The sequence below is a fragment of the Fusarium subglutinans genome, assembly GCF_013396075.1.
Source record: "Fusarium subglutinans strain NRRL 66333 chromosome Unknown NRRL66333_c0000146, whole genome shotgun sequence".
NCBI lineage: Eukaryota > Fungi > Ascomycota > Sordariomycetes > Hypocreales > Nectriaceae > Fusarium > Fusarium subglutinans.
Window position 1 is genome coordinate 90,383 of NW_023502209.1, and position 22,403 is coordinate 112,785.

The 22,403-nt window shown below is 48.5% G+C and overlaps 6 protein-coding genes across 6 annotated transcripts; 4 read left to right on the plus strand and 2 right to left on the minus strand.

Moving 5' to 3' along the window:
• Positions 1-1,993: 1,993 nt before the first annotated feature.
• Positions 1,994-2,194, plus strand: FSUBG_9433 (thiol methyltransferase; the record flags this gene model as incomplete). Its single annotated transcript, XM_036687946.1, has 1 exon — positions 1,994-2,194. One exon carries the CDS (start codon positions 1,994-1,996, stop codon positions 2,192-2,194), a length of 201 nt encoding a protein of 66 aa, XP_036535091.1.
• A 2,236-nt stretch (positions 2,195-4,430) lies between these two features.
• FSUBG_9434 (uncharacterized protein) lies at positions 4,431-6,188 on the plus strand (the record flags this gene model as incomplete). The annotated part of the gene is made up of 1 exon (XM_036687947.1): positions 4,431-6,188. One exon carries the CDS (start codon positions 4,431-4,433, stop codon positions 6,186-6,188), a length of 1,758 nt encoding a protein of 585 aa, XP_036535092.1.
• Positions 6,189-7,199: 1,011 nt separating this feature from the next.
• Positions 7,200-8,128, plus strand: FSUBG_9435 (thiol methyltransferase; the record flags this gene model as incomplete). Its single annotated transcript, XM_036687948.1, has 2 exons — positions 7,200-7,697; positions 7,781-8,128. The coding sequence occupies 2 exons, from the start codon at positions 7,200-7,202 to the stop codon at positions 8,126-8,128; spliced, it is 846 nt and encodes a 281-aa protein (XP_036535093.1).
• A 119-nt stretch (positions 8,129-8,247) lies between these two features.
• FSUBG_9436 (OTU domain protein) lies at positions 8,248-9,153 on the minus strand (the record flags this gene model as incomplete). The annotated part of the gene is made up of 1 exon (XM_036687949.1): positions 8,248-9,153. The coding sequence occupies one exon, from the start codon at positions 9,151-9,153 to the stop codon at positions 8,248-8,250; it is 906 nt and encodes a 301-aa protein (XP_036535094.1).
• A 790-nt stretch (positions 9,154-9,943) lies between these two features.
• On the minus strand, positions 9,944-14,138 carry FSUBG_9437 (Anucleate primary sterigmata A; the record flags this gene model as incomplete). Its single annotated transcript, XM_036687950.1, has 2 exons — positions 9,944-10,977; positions 11,027-14,138. The coding sequence occupies 2 exons, from the start codon at positions 14,136-14,138 to the stop codon at positions 9,944-9,946; spliced, it is 4,146 nt and encodes a 1,381-aa protein (XP_036535095.1).
• Positions 14,139-21,383: 7,245 nt separating this feature from the next.
• Positions 21,384-22,187, plus strand: FSUBG_9438 (haloacid dehalogenase type II; the record flags this gene model as incomplete). Its single annotated transcript, XM_036687951.1, has 1 exon — positions 21,384-22,187. One exon carries the CDS (start codon positions 21,384-21,386, stop codon positions 22,185-22,187), a length of 804 nt encoding a protein of 267 aa, XP_036535096.1.
• Positions 22,188-22,403: the final 216 nt, after the last annotated feature.

Consider the following 22,403-nt stretch of genomic DNA (forward strand, 5'->3'; position numbering starts at 1 on the left):
GCTGGATGTTGTGAGATGATTCCTTGTTGTATCAAAAAGAAACAGAATCACCTTATTTGTTCCTGACTGCCCTGAGTATAAATAACCTGCATGAAGTACTGTATCCAGGCAGAATGAGGTAACACTGCAGATCAATACTTTACAAAAGTAAGTACCAGGACTCCCTGAATGAGAATATTGGGGGTATCGTATCCGTACAGTACTATGGAATACTCTTTTCATAACATGATGCATGACCTCTTATTCCTGACGATCCTGCTTATCACTGGAGAAGCTGTAAAGAGCCTGGTGTTAAGCCAGCCAATATTGTCTCGATTTTCAGAGATTGGGGATTGGGGGATATAAGACACACCCCACGCCATCTGTGTTCCAGGGTCCAATGATTGGTGGGCGCTTGTACGAATAATATGTAAAACAGATGCCGAGCCGAGGAGGTTTCAACGCATCACGGCTAAAAAGACGAGGAGAGAGCCTAGAGAGGCAAGCAACTGATTAGATGAGACGAGCGGTGAGTGTCTAAGCGGAGCAGGATGCCCGCAGTGCGGCGACAGTAATGCACGTAGGGCTCAATTCAATCCAATCTCATGCGGTGTCATGATGCTACTACAGTAGCGTCTTGTTGTTGTTCGCATTAGTTTATGAGTTTCTCTCGGTCTTTTTCACGGTCACTAGTTTCCACTCGCTGAGCCAACAAAGACTATAATGCTCTAACGACAAAGAAAATCGACCAAGAGGAAGTGAAGAAGAAAAAGAAGAAGAAAAAGTTGGGTCTTGAGATCTCACATCTCCCACTTGCACTCCAGATCCACTGGGACATGATATCCATGATATCCATTAGACCCCAGTTCCTAGCTCTGGTTAGCTCCCGCGCATAAGGCCGAGTTCGAGTTGCGGTAATGCAGAGAAGACTTCTTTTTGTTTTCTCTCGGTTCCATTTTCTGCCCCGCCGCGCAATTATCTAACGTAGGATCTAGGAACAGAACAGTAGTCCTGCTACATGTAACACCGGGGCTTTTTGTCAGTGCCACCGTGTGGATGAAGATGGTCGGGACTTGCGGATAAATGTAAATGAAATGAGCAATTGGTAGTCACAGTCACAAGCTGTGTTTCCATCCAATCCATTTGATACCTTATCCTGGCCGGGCTATCTTGGTTTCCTCGGCTTCAATCGATCTGACTACGGGCGGCATCTTCCACTGTTATAAATACATATCTAACTACTTGTGAATTATTGAGCCCCCCCCTCTCTCCTATGATCTCTTATGAACTCTCGTTGCCTCCTCCACACTTCGGCGTCTCCGTCTCCGTTCACGAGTTGAGTTGATTTGATTTGATTTGCATCCTGTCCCCAGACACTCGGCCCTTTATCGTTCTATAGCGCAGCCAGAATAGCAGGTCAACTCCTAACAAGCGGGTCTTCAGCACACCCAACTGTTTGCGGCATCAGCCTAATACACCATCCACACCTAAAATCAAACGTTTAGCTTGGGAGTCGGAGTCGTCAAGAACGTCACCACTCGTGCCAACTTCCAGAGTCTACAGCCTTTACCGGAACGTCACCCTGCAGAAAGAGGTGGCAGCAAGCGTGTGAAACAAGTCGAGGTATTCTTGGGAACAGACCAAAGGGGAACAAGAGAGTGGTATCCCGTCATTTTACCCCACGCAATACCTGTGCTTCCTACCATTACGGTCATAAGCATATATCCAGGCCAGGGCCCGACAGCACACCCACCTCCACATCATCCATCCTAGGTACGCACACACATCCAATACATTAGGTACAGTAGTTTATCAACTGTCACTGTGCTACTGTATCTTTATTTCTTGGCTGCCTAACCTCACGGATACATATTCCACCCCATTCCCACATTCTTCTCCCCCGACCTTCTCCTCTGGACTATACTATCCATACACCTGAACTCTCTCGCTTATACCAACATTGTCCGTCACTATCTCATCATCATCATCATCATCATCATCATCAACTATCATAATGGACGCTCCCTCCAGCTCAAGTTCCAACTCCTCGGCTCAGCAGTCTCCTTCTGTACAGATGGTCCCTCAACCTGCTCCCGCTCAGGGTAACGGTCCTTCAACCGACGCCTTTCTCCAAGACTTCACACTCATTGCCGAGGCTGCCAAGCGGGCGCAAATGGCCATCATGATACGCGACTTTGAAGAGTGTGGCCTGTAGGGGACTTACCTCTTCCCACTTTCGGTCACGTTGGCCACGCTCTCCCTTCTCCCAAGGGCAATGACAGACGGGAAAAAGAAAAACCAGAAACAGAAGCGATAATCATGCCTGTCTCGACAGCAAGAGCCTGTTCAGCTCCGCGGATCACTACAAGATGTCATTGGGGGGTTTATGCGACTGTGGCATGTTTGGCTTATCGCATTTCACCAATCACGCCTCATCAATGCCTTGTTCACATTCTTTGTCTTTTGACAACTCATCTCGACCCAGGGCAACGCTTATCGATGAATCCTTTTGTTGCATTGTTGGAAATGGTTCGATGGCAGCTTTCGGCATGTGTTTTCCCGACGACGATAACGATTTGCCTGGCTCACTCGTGCATTTGAAGTGGGCCTCATTCATCGTCCATTGCATTCGGCCCTTGATCCGACGCAAAGCATCGGCTGTGCTACTGGAGTCAACCTGGTATTGTCGGGCCGGGGACCACAGCGAGACGAGGCTACGGTATTTCCGTTTGGCGCTGACGCAATTGACGGCTTTTTATCCGACCAGGGAAATCTAAGCCTCCATTCTTCTGATCGGCCGCCATCCTCGGCTCGGGTTCTTCTCTGCAAACAACCGACAAAGACGCAACCAAGGACTGTCGTCATATCAAAAGTATCCCCGTTATATTGTATTGCATTGCATTTCTTGCTTTCGACACATGTATTCCTTTTTTTTTTTTATACAGGTCATAACAGCGAACACCTGGGGGTTTATGGCGTATGGTTCAAAAATCGAGGCACACCGACGGCCTCTCATGTCTTTTTTCTTCTCGCTTTGTTTTCTCTCTCCACTTCTGCGACGCAATAATTCTATGTTGCTACTGCTACCACATAGATGGATGATTGGATGTGATGATACATATATACCACGGGCAGGTTGTTTTCTTTTTAGGCATTACTCATGATATTTCAACAAAATGCTATGGCTATAATGGGAACGAAATGTATGGATGATACTCCCAGTACAACGAGATGAGACAGCTATTTACAGTACCTCCCTACTTGATTTTCCGCCCTTTATTTACTACCTTATACTGAAGTGTGCAATGTCAAATTTGTGTTGGGCTTTGCACAACTTGTGCCTCCGAGGCAGGTACATGTGCCGGCACTTCTTGCTGGCCTTTTCCATGGAACCAAATGCACGTGAGCTCATTTGTAGTCTAAGGTAGGTACCTCAGTACATATCTACCTTACCTTATGCAGCTTCTTGAGCGGGCACTTTCACTTGGCACCCGCTCAGCTCCCCCGTTCTGGCGGAGCTACAAGCAACTGCAGTATCTTGCATTCAACCGTCTAGTTACTGCCGTCAATAGCGCAGTTGAAAGCATGCGACCAAGACGACATAGCTCGTTTAACATCGGGTTATTCTGCTACAGGACAGACCTTGGGAGCAGTGGCCAATATCCAAACCCAGGCTCAGCTTCAGGATTCAAGCCGCCGACTAGCGAAAAGGTTGCAACTGGAACGACATCACGATGCAAGTCCCCTCCGTGTGCCGCAAATTGCATGATCACCAGGATATCAGAACATCACGATTTATCTCAAAAGTTCCCCTATCTCCTCCCTTTTCTCTTATCCACGCATGGTCGCCGAGAGGCCCCCCGCACTTTGACTGAGGTTCTTGGACGGCACAGCAGAGACCTAACAAGGTAACAGGACTGTGTATCGGTCAACTCCGTGTCTATCTGGATCTCTATGCCGGAAGGACCAGGTGCTGTAACCCTCCATCTCATCAAAGATGGTGGCTAGGAGCGTGGAGGTCACACACTACCTTACATAAACTGAAACTCTGCTAGGCGTACAGATAGGCAAGGTAGCAAAGCCACCTGGAAGGCTGATAATGTCTTCATGAGGCTCGAGCGTTGGAGACCCTTGACATGTATGCCCCTGGCGTTTCAACACTTTTCAGCTTTGGTACATCCATTTCCTATTTTGACCCGGGGAAATCCTTCCGTCTGCAGGACACAACCAACTGCATATAAACCATGATCACACCATGACTTCGCAACATAGCGAGTCGAACCAACAATATGATTCTCGATGCTGAGTATCTTGACCCTGGTACTCAGTTTCAACCCCCTTGCAAGCAGAGCTCCCGGCCATTTGCCTTTTCATATTAAAATAGATCATCCGTAGGCACAGCAATTCACTCTCGTGGACCCGAGTTGAGTATCTCAACTACTCGAATCAAAATGGCCACTCTTTCTGAGCAACCTGTGTTCAAAGAGTTGAACACTCTCCTTGTCAAACTTTCTGCCTCTGATGATAATCCCAAGTATCCTAACTTTGAAAAATGTCAGGCTGCCAATTGCAGGCTTGGCACCAAGGGGAAGGAAGAAGAAGCCAAGGACATATGGGATGAACTGATGAAAAAGGAGACACTTTCCAACGATGCCAAGTTCTATTCGACGGTCAAAGAATTTCTCCCGTGGGTTCACTGCAAGAAGCACAACTCGGGTAGTTTCCTTGAAAAGTGCTTTGGTAACTGGGAAAGGTCCCGGACTAAGAACTCAGGTTACGCTTCATCTGAAGTGTCACTACCTAGTACACCGACTCAGGATCAAGTCTTCGAATCGCCTTCTGTGGGATACGGTACACCTCTCTCAAGTCCTCTTATTGAAGACGGCACACCGACAACCTCGGGAAAAAGTCCGACTTCCAGCTTTGACAGTTTCATCCTGAGCACCCCCAGCAGGATGAACCATCAAGGCCCTCTCCCAACGATTGAAGATATGTCAACATCTGACGAGAGCCCGAGATATACTCCCCCACTGGCACTCAGCATTAATTCGATTCCTGACAGGGCCCTTGATGTTGGCCAGCAAGATAACATTGTGGAAAACACCACCGAGGTGGATGTCATATCCCCCACAGAATCTCCAAAGTCGCTCCCTATTCGTTCCAGGCAAGATGCTGCCGCAGAACAAATCGACATGGTGGAATCTATCGTGGATGATACAGTCATGGAGGACAATGGCTCGGATGATGAGTCACGACTTGCCCATCCTCAGTTTAGTGAACTTGGGTTAAAGAGAAACGGAACCTTGAGCGATAAAGCCGCCATCATCAGGGAGTTAAGGAAGCCTCTGACTCATGCACAGGCGGGAGAGGGCAAGGTGTATGTCGTGAAGCACAAGGAAGAAAAGGACCTGTTCAAGATTGGATGGACCGCTACCACTGTCAACACAAGTCTATCACGGCCCAACAACTGCTACGGCGCATCATGTGAGCCCATGCCCATCTATGAGTCTCTCGATTTGTTCAGCGGTGCTCCTAAAGCCCATAGACTGGCGCACTTGTTTCTCAGGGACATTAATGTACGGGTCAAAAAGTGTAAAAAGTGCGGCAAAGGGCATAAGGATTGGTTCGAAGGGCGTGAAGAGGTCATTGTAGGCACAGTCAGGGTCATGGAGAACTTTTTACGGAGGCCATTTTATGAGTTGAAGGAGAAGGGAGAGCTCTCGGATGAAGGGAAAGCCATGGTGAAGAACATGTGCAACGTCACCCTCGAGTCCTTTCAAAGGAACCAAGAGTCTTATGGAATCCCGGGCCATATCACTGGCGCCGAATCTTTGACGATTCCACATACTGTGGTACCTGAAGCGACGGTTGATGTACAATCACAACAGGGTCTCGTTGACAAGTCGTCAAGCCAGCCAGAAGCACTCGCCGCATCCACGGATGCTCCTAAGGAACTGGAACCACCATTGGAGGCGAACAAAGGCGGATTCCGCAACAAATTTAAAGAATTGTATGGTACCATGAAGGACAAACTCTCCAAGGATTCAGCCCGTGATGACGACTTTCTCCTTGCACTTCTCGGGGCCCTCGACCGAGATAGTGACAACACTGAGAGGCCTCGCGGATGGAATTCTTTGGGAGTTACGTGGACCAAGTTCACGACGATCTTCACGAGGTCAGCTGAGCCAGATGCTAAGAAAGCAAGTTGATGATTGGGTATGTATGTCTGAATAGGTAAGTGAGGTGAGTAGAGTAGAGTATCTCTATTATAGGTCGGTTCTGTTTGAGTAGATTGCTTGTTTGCTTTTGTGTATTTAATTGCTATATCGCTTGTCTAATCACTCTACTCAGTATCTCGTGATCTACTGCAGATGCTTTGTCGTGCGTCGTTACAGGGCATAAGTGTGTAACCACAGATCGGACCACAGTTGCTCGCGTGTGCCCTTTGTACCGGCTTGTTCATGCAAGTCATTTACCGAGCAGGGAACAGGTTCAATATATCACTACATTGCGGTTGAGGCTCATACTCCAAGACTGGGAGACATAGACTAGTCATTGACGTTTTTCAAACCCCCACCCACCATTGTTCATAAGATATCATGTCAATCAACCATTGTTTCGCCTGTCAACATTATATCTTACATGAGAGGTACCATTGGATATCAAACTACCTGATTAAATCACTCATTCATACCTTAGTAGGTAGGTAGGTAAGAAACAGCAACTCTTTAACTAGAGCGTGAAGCGAGATGCTCTCTACAGGCCAGTTTCCTAGCGCACACGCTAGAAGAGTGCCTACATAGGTAACTCCGGATGTATGTCCGTACAAAGTTTCACGCACTCCTTGTCCTTCCGAAACTTGAGTAACGCACGCGACCAAATAAAAGAAGCAAACCGTTTGATTCTGCCCTCTTTATCTCCAACCTCAGTATCTCAACTACCTGACGTTACCTACTTAGGTACCTACTTTGTTAACCTCAAGCAAAGACACACTTCTGCAATCACTGATATCGATTGCTAACCTCCACAAACGTCCTTCTTTCGTCATTGTCTAACCCCACCATCCTATGCCATCCCGAGCCGACAGGACCCTCCCCCTCACTTCATAGCACACGCTATCTAAAGGCTCGAGTTGTTTCCCCAGATCGAGCAAATTTATTCTTCTCCTTTCATCGCCGCCGCATATTCTCGCTTTCGTATTCTCTCCCTCATATGCGCCAATGGCTACCGAAAACCCTCTGGAAGACCGCATCTCGACTGTTCCTTTCGCAGAGCAGGGTGAGAAGTGGGATAGTTGCTGGAGAGAGGCTTTAACACCATGGGACCGCGGAACCGCCTCCATTGCCCTTCACGACCTCCTCGCTCAAAGACCCGATCTCGTGCCGCCCTCCCAACATCATGATCATCGCGGCCATCCCCTCCGAGACTCAGCAGGCGCCATTGAAAAGAAGAAGGCTCTAGTCCCCGGTTGCGGGCGTGGTCATGATGTTCTGCTTTTGAGCTCGTGGGGCTATGATGTCTGGGGCCTTGACTTCAGTGCTGCTGCAAAGGAGGAGGCTATCAAGAATCAGAAGCAAGCCGAGTCAGAAGGTCTATACAAACCTGTCGACGGGTTGGATAAAGGAAAGATTCACTGGATTACTGGTGACTTCTTTGGACAAGACTGGGCCAAAGGTGCTGGCGCTGATGGCCAGTTTGACCTGATCTACGATTATACGGTAACTCCGCTTCTTGAAGCCCAGGGTTGCTACATACATATCCTGGGCGCCCCTACTTTTCAGCAAGCCAACTAACTGTACAGTTTCTATGCGCTCTGCCTCGCGAAGCAAGACCAAAATGGGCCAAGCGCATGACCGAGCTGCTTTCTCATGATGGTCGCCTCGTTTGTCTCGAATTCCCTTCGACGAAACCCATGTCCGCCAATGGTCCCCCATGGGGAGTTTCCCCAGAGCTCTATGAGGCCCTCCTAGCAGCTCCTGGCGAAGAAATTGCATACAACGACGACGGTACCGTCCATGAAGACCCTTGTTCAAAACCTTGGGCCGATGCCCTACAGCGACTGAGTCTGCTCAAACCAACTCGGACGCACAAGGCCGGCACCAGCCCAGATGGCGCAGTGCTTGACTTCCTCTCAGTCTGGAGTCGATAACCAAGCCGAATAGTTTGGCCACCGATTCTCCTTTTTTTACGTCTCGATACCAAACAACCACCATATGATCTTTCGCCGATGTATGCACAAGAACAAAAGTGATCTCCTTATCCTTCTCATCATGGTGCCTTTCGGAGAGAGTTGTAGTGCTCTCCCAAGCCGTAGCCGTGCCTGTAGTATGCCAACCATAGTGTTTTGCCTGACTCGGCTCCCTCTTCCTCCCCGATACGTTCAAGGCGCCCATCTTGTACCACTCGGATCTCCGCTTTATACTGTCGTGCCAGCGCCATGAGCTCAAGCTGGCCGCCCCATTCAGCAGTATCCCGCATCTTGCGGGCGTAGTCTTGGAGATCTTCCTCAAGGAACGGCGCAAAGTCGTCTCCATGCTCCAACATATACGTTGAAGCCACTCGTCGCACCGTCTTGTATGCTGGGTCCTTGGTGTCACTTTCTCCGAGAGCAATGTCATTCTGGCTGAGTTGATCCGCCACCGCTGAAAATAGACAATGTCCATCGGGCGCGATATCTTTCTCCACAAGCCCATGCTTCTCAAACGTCGACTTCATATATTCGCTCTCCTTGGCTCGGTGATTGGTCATATTGGACGCTTCCTCTTCTGCACGCTGGGCCTCAGCCTCTTGCTCAGCAGCACGTCGGGCAAGCCGCTCTTTCTGACGATTGCGCTTCTTTCCCGGCTGCTGCTGCTGTTGTTCCGTTTCAGAGACAGAGAGCTTCTCGGTGTCTTTCACTAAAATGTCTTCCTGGAGCTGGTCTTGAGCTTCAGCGGTAGCGCTTTCGCCTTGGACGCTGTTGTTATCAGCGCTGTTGTTCAGAGCGGCGATCTCGGTGGCTTGCTTTTCACGCAGCTGACGTTCCATCTCTGCACACTCGTCATTGACGCCTTTGCGCGTCTTCTTTGTGGCATTCTTCTTCTTTCCCGTTATGCGACCTTGCAGGTCCTTGAGCTCACGACGATGCCGTGTCTGGATCTGCTCAAATGTTTCCGTTGCCATAGGACTGGCCATGACTGTAGCTTCAGCCTGGCTCGGAGTTAAGTCAGAAAGCAAGTTACAGGTAGTATGTGGGTATCGGCTCTTGATATGTCCTGCAGTCGACGGGGAGAAGGGCGAGCCTGTCCTTGTTTGACTTCTATATATCCAGGTAATAGGTAAGCAAAGAGAAAATAATGAAGCTTGAGGAACTACACCAATAAGTCGCGGGGTAAGTAAGTGGGAAATTTCGCCGGTGGGGCAATTCTTCAATTGTCCATGATTTTGTCTATCAACCCTGTTTACAACCGTAGGACAATTATTATGACCAAGACTTCAATCGCATTTGAATTCGTCAACCTAACAGCAAAAGATCCGAAACGAAAGTCACACATCAGTTGGAGGCTCCAATGTCAAGATGGGCGATACCAGTTTTACCTGTATCTATCTAATTTTCAAGACCAACTTGGTTTCTTTAAACCGGATTGAACTAATGTGCATGTCGTTTTTTTTGGCCAACAAGGTATATCTGCTAAGGCATGTCATCTACTTCACTCACATCAACCTTCGGATCCCACAGCCCCTACATCTTCCCATATTTTCAGTGTAGACAAAGTATGTAGCAGAAAGATAGTGCCAAAACTCCACACATAATGATTGTTAACTAGCCCGCGGGGGCCCAGTTCTTGAACGATCCCAAAATTTATACAGAAAAGGGTATAATGCTGCGTAAAGCTCTGCCATAACCAATGAACATGACCAAGAAAGCGACAAATAATGAAAGTGATAATTGCCGTCGTGGCTACTGTGCTAGATCAAAGGGATGCTAGAATCCCTTGAAGGGATCATCACGGAAATAGTCCTCCTCTCCGGCAGTTCTGCTCCCATTGTAATAGTCATCGTGTGTTGCACGAGTGCTGCGAGAATTATAACTGTCTCGGTGTCTGCTTCGGCTTTGTCGTCTTCGTTGTTCTTTACTCCGTCTGCGAAGTGAGTGACGGAATTCATCCTGTTCATCCGGATAGTCGTTGAACTGAGAAAATGCCAGTGGACTGATAAAGGCCTCCATTCGCACAGTACCAATAGCATCGAAGAAGTTGCTTGGTCGTGAAGAAGCTTCGGAAGTTCGCTGTGAGCCTGCTTGGCTCATTGCCCAAGTTCCGTTGCTCGAAGCCTGGGACTGATAGATATCCGAAGAACCAGCAGTTCCAGTACTATTACCAGCGGTACTATTGGTGGACTGGTGGTGACCAACACTCCCAATAGGTCCAGAAAATCCCCGGAAAGAGAGCGGCGGCGGTACGTGGCCGCCTGTATTGCTTCTCTTACGTCCGTGAACGTTTACCTGGTTTCCTTGGTTCCTGTCATGGAAACGTGGTATAAATGGGGGCTCTGCGGCATCTCTCGAGTCTTCTCGAGAGTGCGTACTTGAGAATCCTCCTACAGATTCCGTGACAGGAAAACTGGCGACGTCTCCGAGTTGTGAAGAGGGTGCACTGGGGATACTTGGGATACTTGGAACAGTAGGTGGTCCAGCACGAGGACCAACCGTTCGGCCTTTGGCAAGACGGATAGAGTCTCTAATTCCACCCCGTTTCAGTTTGGGCCGAGGAGCCTCAAAATCCGGCAGTGGCGTTTGCTGTATTGGCGGTGGTACAGAGATGTTTTCGGGGACTGCCTGTGATGAATGTGCAAGGAATGACAAAGCTGTCAACCAGATATAGTGCCGGTCAGCAGAATCTGCCGTGAACTTGAGAGCTCTCTGTGGTGTCAAAATAAGAATTGATCGGTTGAAAACTGTTGCGACTCCCTTGGGTGGAGCATTATCATCCTTAACATCAAGAACAGATTGTATAGTCACTGTGCTTGTTAGTCAGGATCAGTCATAGAATTGATGTGAGCAACTTACGCTTTCGGCCCGCCTTACCCATCAAGGCGCTGCCAGAGGATGGCTGCTTGCTACTCCAGAGGATAGCCCTCTCGTAGGGTGCAAGCCAAACCCATCGCTTGTGGCGATCGTTGCCGGTATCGTCCTTGCCGTTACTCTCCGCAACGCCGAAAGACTTTCTTCTGCGGACATATTTGAACATCCACTCGCCTACCATGGTCTGTGCTATGGCATCGACCACACTCGTATTCTGAGGGTTGCTCGGGTTGGATGGCGGATCTGTGCTGGACGTATTGAGCGTATTGCCAGTATTGTATGTGTTGAAAGAGTTGTATGTGTTGAATGTGTTATCAGTGTTGGTAGAAAGCTTATGCTGATGCCTAAACTGGCCACTATATCGAGTCCGAGTGCGGGGAGTCGTAATGTCGTTCTTAGGCAACGGAGGCAGGCCTGGGCTCTCAGGGGCCTCAGTAGAAGGAGACAGCGGAGGTGAAGATCGACTGCCTTGCTTACGATGTCTGTGGTTACGCGGTAATGCAGCGGCAGACCTGACCTTTCGTACGCTCCCTGCCCGGTAGACGCGACCTGATCCACGACGCTGGAAGAAATCACTTCGAGTTGGACTTCTCTGGCCATCGCTTGGAGCACTTGCACTAGGAGGCACGTTTCTAGAGCTGGCTCTTGTGGGGATCGGGAATGGAGGAGGGTTTTTGGTATCAGGCAAACTTGGACTCCTCGCCCGTCCTTGACCCTGATGACTGGCAATTCCATTCTGGATCATCGCTGCTTTTCGCATGACGCTCGCCCGGTTGGATGGCATGGCAGCAGGGCCCTTCTCAAAGCCCCTTCCAGGCTTGGTGGTAAAGGCGTGATGGATTTCTGTGGTAACACGAGGACCCTGTCGCATAGTAATCTGCTCAGGGGACGTGGGGATCGTTCCGTAGGTTTCAGTCGTGCCAGTTGAGCTGCGTTTACCAGGACGACTTGAGATAGACTTGGGGCGCGGTGCAGACAATGCAGTTCGGTACTCCAAATCACTCAAGTCTACATCACCAAAATCGTCTGCTTCATCAGAGCTACCTCCATCAAAACCAGCAAAGAGGCTACTGAAACGATGCGGCCGACGCACTGGGGCCTTCTGGTTGGAGAGAGGGCCATCATCGTTGTTGCCAGGATAAGCATCGTGAAGGGTGTCATCCTCATGGAGAGAGATTGGCGAGGAAGGCTGATCGCTAAAACTCTGCCTATTGAGTCGGCGTGGGTTCCGTGGTGGGACATTGCCAGGAACAGGTGTGAAGCTCTTTCTTGGTTCCACCCCAGATGTTGGGTTCGGTGAGGTAGGCCGGGAGGAAATGGCGGAGGGTTGGAGATGGGGTGGAAGGAGTGCCATTCGCTTGTCTGTCTGTATGCCTTCTGTCTGTACCGCTGCCTCAGCTGTAGAGAATGAAGAGGGCAAGGCAACTTGACAACTGAAATCTTTGAAAAGTACTGGCAATCTCGGCTCCTTAGGTGTGGTAGGCCGACTGGTAGGAGGGTGGACGCTAATACTAGGGATTGCAAGAGGGGGGAGTGATGGTAGAGCAGGTGGAATGGCGGGTGGTGGCCGAGTGGGTGGGCCTTCGGTCTGGGTAGAAGATGTGATCATCAAAGGTTTTTCGATCACAGGAGGTTGTACTGGCGGCGGCGGTGGTGGCCGAGTTGGTGATTTGGGCGTTTTGGGCGTCGGAGGCAGCAATGGCTCTTCCGTTGTCTGAACAGAACTAGAGACCATGAGTCGTCGAGTTACTGCTGGCTCGATGTTGAGAGGGGGGTGAACACGCTTCCGACGTTGGTTTGCTTCAATCTCACCATCACCGCGTGGCGAGCACTCGACTTCTGGCAACTTGACAGGAGCACGGGGCTCGGGTGTTGCAGGCTTCGCCGGAGGAAGCTTAGGTGAGGGTGGCGGCGAGTATTGGATTCCTGTGTCAGTGTACTGAACCTTTGGTACAGAAACTGGTGCAGACACAGTTTTCCCCTCATCTTCTTCATCTTCCAGGGCTTCAGGCACTGACTGGTTCATGAAAAGCCTGCCCCGAGTGACACTTCCAGTTCTCTTGATGCTCTCCAGGCTCTGATTTCGAGCATGGAACCGTTTCACTGGACTATCGCGGCTGAGATTGCGAGTGTGGAATGATGTTGCGTAGTTTGACATGGCGCTTTCCCGGCCGTCAAAGTCGCTTTGCTCATCCTCATCATCAAAATTGAGCTCATCAGCAAGAGAGTTACCATTATGCCTCATTATGCCAGTGCCGCTTGTCATGGAAAAGCGAATGCTGTTGGTCATACTCATAGTCCTCACACTAGCAGCATCGTTCTCCCGGCCGCTTTCCTCGACTTCACTATCATGGCCGTTGCCTGTTCCATGATTGGCTCCACCGTGAGCATTGTTGATTTGGGCTTGTTGATATGCAGCGACTTCATCAAGCACAGTCTTCAAGCGGCTTTCTGCAACATGAATGCGCCTCTCAAACTTCCGCCTCTCATCCTCCCAGCTATCCTTTTCTTGTGCCCATAGTTCGTGAACACGCTGGGAGTCCTCCTCCAGAACCCGGATCTTCTTCTGGGCAGTTTCGAGTCGCTTTCTCGCATCAGCGACAGAGTCGACAGCCTCATCTCTCTCCCGGGCAAGTTCTCCTAATGCAGAGGACGATCCACCCTCGAGAAGGGAGAGTTGTCGTTTGAGCGACCTGCTCTCCTTACTCGTTTCAGTGAGATTTTGCTTCACTGACTCTTTTTCCTCCTTTGCCGCGTGAAGGGATGCTTCGAGGGTTTGAATCTGCCTGGTCTTCTCCTCCTGGTCTCGGCGGAGAGACAAGATCTCGGAGACGAGATTGGCGTGTAGTGTTGGTGTGAAACGCCGAGGATCGAGAATACTAATGGTTTCGTCGGTCGGGATATTTCGTGAGGATCTCTTAGAACCTGTCTCGTTTGGTAATTGAGCTGTAGAAGAATCCTTTCCAGGTGGTGTGACCGAGCGCCGAGACCTCTTTGATGCTCTTGATGGAGTTCGATAGGGAGTATCTAAAGGTGTTGGCAGCGAGGTAGCAGCTGGGCCACTGAGATACTCGTCGTCTGTTTCCCAGACACCCATAATGAAGTAAAGGCTGTAGCCTCACAGCTAGTGACGTTCAGAAACTCCTGTGAATTTACACAACAAGGCGGATTTGGGGCTTCCAAGTCCCCTTTCAAAGACTGTTGTAGAAGGCGACTTGTGGATGCACGCGTGCAAACCGGTGCACAGTTGGAAATGTTTTCTCTCGGAATGGAATAAGGAGCGTCTGTGACAGGAAGGAAATGCGCTCAAAGATTGACAGAAATAATCTCAATGTTGTCTTTCACGTAAAGTGATTCTCACCATCACTATGAATGTACATATTAGCCAAGGTCATTCTTCCCGTACTCGATACACTCGAACGAGCATTGGGTATAGATTTCGGAATATCAAATAACAAATACATGCGACAGCGGGAAGAATTTGAAACTGGCACCGAGTACCACAATCTCAAAACATGTCTTGACTTACAGCATAAGCAAGCAACTGGCGTTTTGAATCAGCCGCGTTGCCCACTCAGAAGCATAGAGAAGAACGCAATGCCATGGCATCGAATACAATCCGTGACTGATGATAGGCCGTAGAAGTGTGAGTAGCGTACGTAAGTTGAGTTGGTGCGAAGAATGAAAGTGAGAATATCATGAGCTAGTACCAGCACCAGCAGTTAAAAGACCCGGAGCAGTTACGAGCTGAGACCAAAATAAACCAAAAGACAAGGACACGAGGATGACGGCGAGGAAGGAAAGATAAGAAATGCTCAATGGATGATCAAGAATCTCGAGAGCCCAAAGGTAGGAGGTGGTAGTGACGCGGGTTGTCTCCAGGACCAAATGTGTGATTAAAGCCCACGCGGGCGCAGAAGACCATATCCTTGTTGGGTGTCCACTTCTGAGGCGTTCACTTGAACCAGGCCAATGGCTTACGACAAGAAAGCAAAGCCTTGCAGGTGACAGCGGCGAGTGAGGGAACAAGGAACAAGGTCTTTCACCAAGACAGGCCAGCATCGGGCTGGTGCGAAAGCAAGGGGGCCTGGCAAAGTTTGTGCAGAAGAGGGAATTGTCCACTTGGTAGTCGACGGGAGGTGGAGTTTCCAGACAGAGCCCGAGAAATCGGACTTGGTTGTCTTTGATTAAGGGTCAACGAGGCTTACTCAATCCGAGTCAATCGGTTGACGAGAAAGATGGAGGGTGACAGTGTAAACGTGGATGCTTTCATGAGGGAGGGATTCATTCGGAAGAGGTGTAAGGCAGAAAAGGAGGCTTTTACTCCGTACTTCAGAGGCCAACAACATGTGAGCGATGGAATCTTGGATGTCGACGTTCAATAATATCTCACAGCTTATTAGATGAAATTCCCTCGTAACAACCAAAGCAATGTTGACCAGCAGGCCTGGTACCAAATGGTTTTTCTCATCATTAAAAACAAACATAAATGGTATAGCCTGGACTTTAGACCATTCCGTGCCGTAGACTGGTGGACACCCATCAACGCCTCTCTCGATTCGACCCGTCCCTACCAGGTCGCCTGGCCTAATGGAGCTTAGTTGTCCCAAGAGAATTCATCCTGGTCAGGCACGTCGTAGCGACGTTGGTCGACGACTGTGAAAGTGATTAGGCAGGGCAGGGTTTGCAGCCTGCAGTTGACTGCAATTCCACTGGCACATTTACATCCCGGCCTGGCTGGCGGAATGGGACCCGGGAAGCACAACGAGAAGGTGAAGACAATTGATTTGTCCAAGCGTGTGCTTCAAGTTGAGGAGATGCAGCTGAGGGCTAACGTTGAAACAACGTTTATTTCCTGAAGGAGGGGCCGGCCGTTGAGGGATTTGGTGACTGAGGCCTTCCATCATATCATTTCAGTTCCATTATGAAAGATTGATACGACCAAGGTAGGGACCTACTACCTACCTACCTAATATCGGAATTCACTTTCTCTTCCAAGTGCTCCGGCTGTGCCTCTGCTCTTCCATCATTTGAACACTGAGGTACCTGCTTTGGAAACCTAACCTGGTATACTGGCACGCAATTTAGCAGGAGTGGTACCACGTAATAGGTACCTACCTACCTATAGTACCTACCTAGGTTAGTAGGTTAGTAGGTATTCGTTATTGGACTCAAAGCATTCACCTACATGCAAGTCTTACATAAATCAGTCAGCTCAAGCCTCAAACAGCGAACAGCAAAGAGGAAGGAAATTTTATCTGCTCTCGCCTAATAATAACTTCTCATTAACACATTTCGCAGAACCCCGCTAATTGATCAAGACATGACCAACGTCGGGCCCCCCTTTATGATGAGCTAAAGGTCCTCCCCGGGAAAGCTAATGCACGACCTAGGGGGACCCCCTGTGGCGCCGCAATATCGGCCCTGCATATTTCCTGGGACATCCAACGATCGAATAGGAGTTCCACGCTTTTTGTGTTGGCCTTGCTCGATGTCCAATCTCTTCTCTCTTCTCATGGCTAGTGATCCTACGGAGTACATACATACTTACGGAGGTACTATATGAGCATAAGTTACTGTATGATCGGAGCCGTACCGTATCCGATCCCTGGCCATCACACTCAGACCTTCTTCTCGAGTCCAACATGTCCACACTGAAACCGTTGATCATCAACAGGATGGAAGTTTCCTACTCCCCTCCTTCGCAACGGCTTCTGAGCTATGGCGTAAGGGATATACACGATACAAACTAACGAATTGAGCAAGCAATGATCCATCATTCTGATTTATGCTTGCACAAAGACAACGCTGTAAACGCATTTTACTCCGAGGCTAACAATATAGCTCTAATCGAGGCCAACGCCTTGTCCAACACCTGGTACTCGAAGATTCCTAGCCTACGGGACGAACAATGCACGAACCACTCCTTCTAGGGCAAAACTGGCAAGCAAGGTCACGGGCTCGGTAATGATGCTGTGTATCTGGACAGGCGTAACTTGTCGAAGTGGCTAGTCGACGGCCGCCTCTTTCTAAACTAGCTGAATGTGCAAATGGAAACATGTTTGACAGTTCGACAATTCGAGTTATACTGGTTGGGGCGAGTACATACAAGGGTTCATGTACTCGGTATCTCTAGACAGAATTACCGACATATCAAGACGAAAATCATGCCCCTGCTCAACAACGCCCAAAGGCTGCTCGTGAAAGTGGGGGCTCCCGTCCTCAATCAAGACGAAACCTGAACAACTTCGATTGCCGAGCTAGCTGTGCTCTTTCTCTCGTTGATGTGTTATCGCATCTTGCAAACCATTGCATTTGTCTACTATTACCACCTAGCAGGCGTATGATCAATCTGATGCCTGCACAGCATAAAAACAATCTACGGAGACCTACCTATGTACATAGTATGTACTACCGAGCTGCACCCCAGATGACCACTGCTCAAGACCCCGGCTTCTGCTCCACTTTGAATGGACTCACTTTTGATTAAGGTGTTTATTTGCCTTCTGAAAAGCAAGCTTTTTTATTACCACTATCTGACCCATTCATGGTCAACAATCGGAAACGAAGACCAGCCCATCCATTCTCTCAGCACGACTGTTTGCTTTGATCGAGGTCAATGACATTACTGTACGATTTATTGTACATGTTCCTCAATGTCGTGTGGTTCTACAGAGCACAATCAATCAGTTAGGCGTCAACGCCTTTTCTTCTCCAAGACAGAGTCTCCATGACTAGAAACATGCCAATCCCATGAGAGCAAAGATCAACCTTGTGCCAACGAACCACCGAACAGCTGCTCCGTTCTTCCCGACTCTCTTTCGGTCCCTGGTCCCCATCTGTCTTGTAAGCACAAGCCATTTCAATGATGATCTCGTCCTCTTTCAATGTTGACTAGAACGCCGTATAAAACGCACTACCTCATGGCGTTATCAACTGTCTATGGACATGCATGGAAGTACCTACTACTCATGAAACTGGACTTGTCGAACCCAGACGCTGGGTCATCGTGTTCTTTCTATATACAAACAAACTACCTCATTAAACTTTGCCCCATCCGCTACTGGTTCAATAGTTGAGGCGCGGCCCGTTTTGACCTTGATGAACGAAGCAGCTCAGAGTCTATGAGACGCGTCAAGTGCGCTCCGTCATCGGTCTTGTCATTTTTTCCCTCTTACTAGTTATGCAGCTCTTCTCATGTTAGTTGCCATCGATAATGTGGCGTTCTCTTAGGAGGAAATGGTATTCAAGACAAAATCCTTCTTCCTAGCCTGCTTGTTATTGACTTGCCATATTACAGTACGTCTTGGGCTTTAACTCGGTTAAAGCCCAAGGGTTCATGGCGCCGATAGGATGGTTCGTTCCTGCAAATCCCCCGTGGCTCACACGCTAAGACGGCGCCGCGTTACCACATGAAACATGCGGCTTCATTGCCGGTGATGGAGAGTTCAGCTACAAACGTGGGCCAATATACATGCTCCGTAGACTCCGGTTCCATGAACGTACCGGTACGCACGTTGTTATACAGAGCATGTATTCGGCTTCTTACCGATGAGCCCATGCACGCTAAGCAGGCTAAATTCTCTTCATGGAGGAGTATGTTCAAGGCTGCTAGGTTTCATTTAAGCGTTCTGCTTTGCCATTGACTTGGCGCAAATTGACAGGAGTTATCTCTTACGAAACCTTCCGGAAGAAGACTTCCCGTCATACACGACGAAGATAGACTTAATGTAGTCTACATGCTCAATCAGATCAAAGAACGCTTAGGGAGTGATGATCACCACCTCCCCCGAATATCTTGGTTAGTCACAACGCTTGGTCCTCGTTTCACATGGTTTTGCTCGTATGTCAAAACCAAGCCTCGCCGCAGAAAAAGCAAAGTGAGGGCGTTCGTTCATGAAAACTCATTTTTATCTGGTAAGCCATATCGATATCTCTGCGAGATAGATCTAGGCAACTCAGCAAAAACAACACAATGTGAAGATTTGATCTCAATTTGACTTTCTGTCTTATTATGGCGTGACCTGGTACGACTCGGAGAAAAAACAAATAAACATGATCCACGGACCTCGGGACACGGATGCAATCGAGCGTTGAACAGCGGGGAAAGAAGCAGCTCAATTAACTTGATACTCAGTGTCTCCTGCTATGTACATGCTCAACATGGGTCATGGATCCGGTTTACTATCGTATATTAATGTGCATGGATATCACTGTTCACTACTCATGAGTCCATGACCCATCCATATGAATCTATCAGAAACACCCCATAGACATTCTCGTAAACGACGTAAAGCCTGCATCATTGTCGAATGGTTATCGAACTCTCTCTCTAACCATGCCTGTGCAACATGCTGGCTTTGCTTTGCTATCTGGGAGCTTTACACCCAAGTTCCTAGAAAGAACTGCCCCATGTCCTAGACTCAACTCCTGGAGATGCCATCTTGTTAAAGCTCAGGATTCCTAAGGCCTTTGCCCAAATCCTATAAAACTCACATTTTAACAATTACCTACGACTATCTGATCAGTAAATGGAGCAATGAGTGGACACATATCCACGATATATCCTCAATACGACGAGTTTGTAAAGCAAGCTAACGAGATTGCAGATGCACATAGTGCCCTATTGCCTCCGAGCCTTGAACAACTGAGGACAGGCAGAGCAAGGAGTTGTGTATTACCCACTCTGTAAACTAGGAGCTGTATCAAATATACCTATTCATGTTTGCAGGGCACTCATATGGGCTCTTACTGGATACGGTTTTTGATGCTTCATAGTACTACTTTGTACAATCACTGTTGCATTTATCAATGCAGTCACTCAGGAAGCCTTCTGCCTGGTCTTTTCAGGCTTGCAAGTCGACGAGGCATATGCTGAAGATCATAACTATAACAAACATTGCTGCACATCCCATTGACTGGTTACGATTCATGTGGTACTCATTCTACCTACCTACTGTGTGAATGTCTTTGAGAAGCTCGTGGGGTCCTTCTACGACGAGAATTTACGCAATGATCAAAATTTTGCTAAACTCGCGAGCTAAGCCTAAGCTACTAAGTGTGTTTCACACAAATACTCAGATATACACTCTATGAACGGTCTGCCGATTTTATGGTGTTGTAAGTGGTTTCTTTGCAGTCTTGTACAACTCACCAGCTACGTCGTTGAAACCATGTTAATATGGCTACCATTGCTTGAGATATCAGTTTCTAATTCGAGCCGTATACAACTACCTACATGGAGCGATAATGTAGTAGAGCCTGACTTGCATCACGCGGCGTAGTCAAACAATGCGGCAGTACTGCATGATGTTTTGTATTACATTGCAGAAGCCAGGCTGGACCTCATTGTCTTAGCCATGTTCTTTGTCCGGTGTTTACTTGTGTCAGCCTAGAGAATCCATTGTGGATGATTGGTGTATATGGAATACTTGGCAATGGTGGCTTACATTGGGATTGAGAAGACGATGGTTTACAGGGGAAACCTGTGTGTCAACCCATACTGAGATCAGAACTGTGGGATAAACCTTAGAATGGCTGTGAATCAAGTCTGTGGTGGTCACAAACGGTGGTCACAAACTCTGTTCAACATGATATATTCTACTCAAAGACTTTAGTTCTTTTCCACGGGTATTGAATGGGATATCTACTGCAAACATGAGGCAATGCTTTGCATATAATTCTCGACCAGCCAGCAAGAGTCATGATATCCAGAGTCTTTTATCTCTTTTTCGCAACTCTACGATATCTTCTGCCTATTCCTTGTGAAGCTGTGTTCGTCATATTACCTCAATTAATGAACTGGTATGAGACAAGCCTCGTGATATTACTCCACGCCACTGGAGCATGACTTTATTCGGTAAGAATACAGTATTCTGGCACTCCAAATCACAAATAACAATGCATTCTTTTAGATCAAGTACCACAGCTTAGAGAAGGGTTAGATCATAGCCCGAAGAATGACTGAAGAGTGACAATGAGGTGTTCAATTTGAGGTCGACTTGGCATACCCTAGACAACTTCAGTTTTCTGTTGTGCGACCTCAAAACAATATACTCGATGATGATGATACCTTACGGTCTCACTTTCGCAGTGCAAGTCAGCGCCGATTACTATATATCCATTTTCCCACATTGATTGCCTCGGCAAACCTCACCATGATACCTAGGTCTGTTGAACGAAGGGCGTAGGCATCATGTGACGTAACGGGCGACTGTAGGTGGACGAGGTATGTGCTAACCGATGAAAGTGATATTGTAAACACAACACTTCTACAACCACACATATAAGTAAACTTGTTCACAATACACAAAGAAATTACAACACGCAACAAAAGTTCACAATGTCACCAGGAGCAATCTCGCCGCTCAGTAAAGTCAAAGCCCTCACATTTGACGTCTTTGGGACTGTCGTCAACTGGCGCTCATCAGTAACCGATGAACTCACGCTTCGAGCTTATCGCAAGACTTCCTCCGACCTGAAACAAGATGTCAAGTATCGTGTTCAGAAGCTCACCGAAGAGGACTGGGGACGCTTCGCACAGGAGTGGAGGAACTCATACGGCAAGTTCACAAGAGGCTTTGACCCGGAAAAGCACACTTGGAAGACGATTGATCAGCATCACCACGATAGTTTAGTCGAGCTTCTCGAGGCATGGGATCTAGCTGATTTATACAGCCCAGCTGAGATTGAGTCCCTGAGTCTCGTTTGGCATCGCTTGACACCTTGGGATGACTCCTCAGACGGTATTCATGAGCTTGGGAAAACATACAAAACCAGCACCTTATCCAATGGCAACGTCTCGCTACTCAGAGACTTGAACGATTTTGGAAACCTAGGCTTTCAGGTTCTTCTCTCGGGAGAGAAGTTTGGGGCTTATAAGCCAAATCCGGCCGTATACACTGGTGCTGCACGTGAGTTGGGTTTGGAGCCTCATGAAGTTTCCATGGTTGCAGCGCACCTCAACGATCTAGAGGCTGCGAGAGCCTGCGGCCTGAGAACCATCTATGTCGAACGCCCCCAAGAGGAAGCCTGGGATAAGGAAGATGAAAGGTACCAGAAGGCCAAAGAATGGGTCGATATCTGGATCACGGAAGACGATCAAGGATTTCTGGCTTTGGCTCAGAGACTTAAGGAGTTGGCATGAGATGGTCGCAAAGTTTCGAGCAGCTGTTGTCGCTGTTATTGGTCATTTAAGTGCTGAGTAGGCATGATTTCGGACTTGCCTGTGGTCGAGACTCAATCGGCGGAGCCTTGCTCCCAACCCAGAGCCACATGGATCGTTACATAACATTGTGATTTCTACCATTAGTAGCATAGAAGCTTTCATCGACGCTATTTGGTCTCCTATGACCTCACGTCC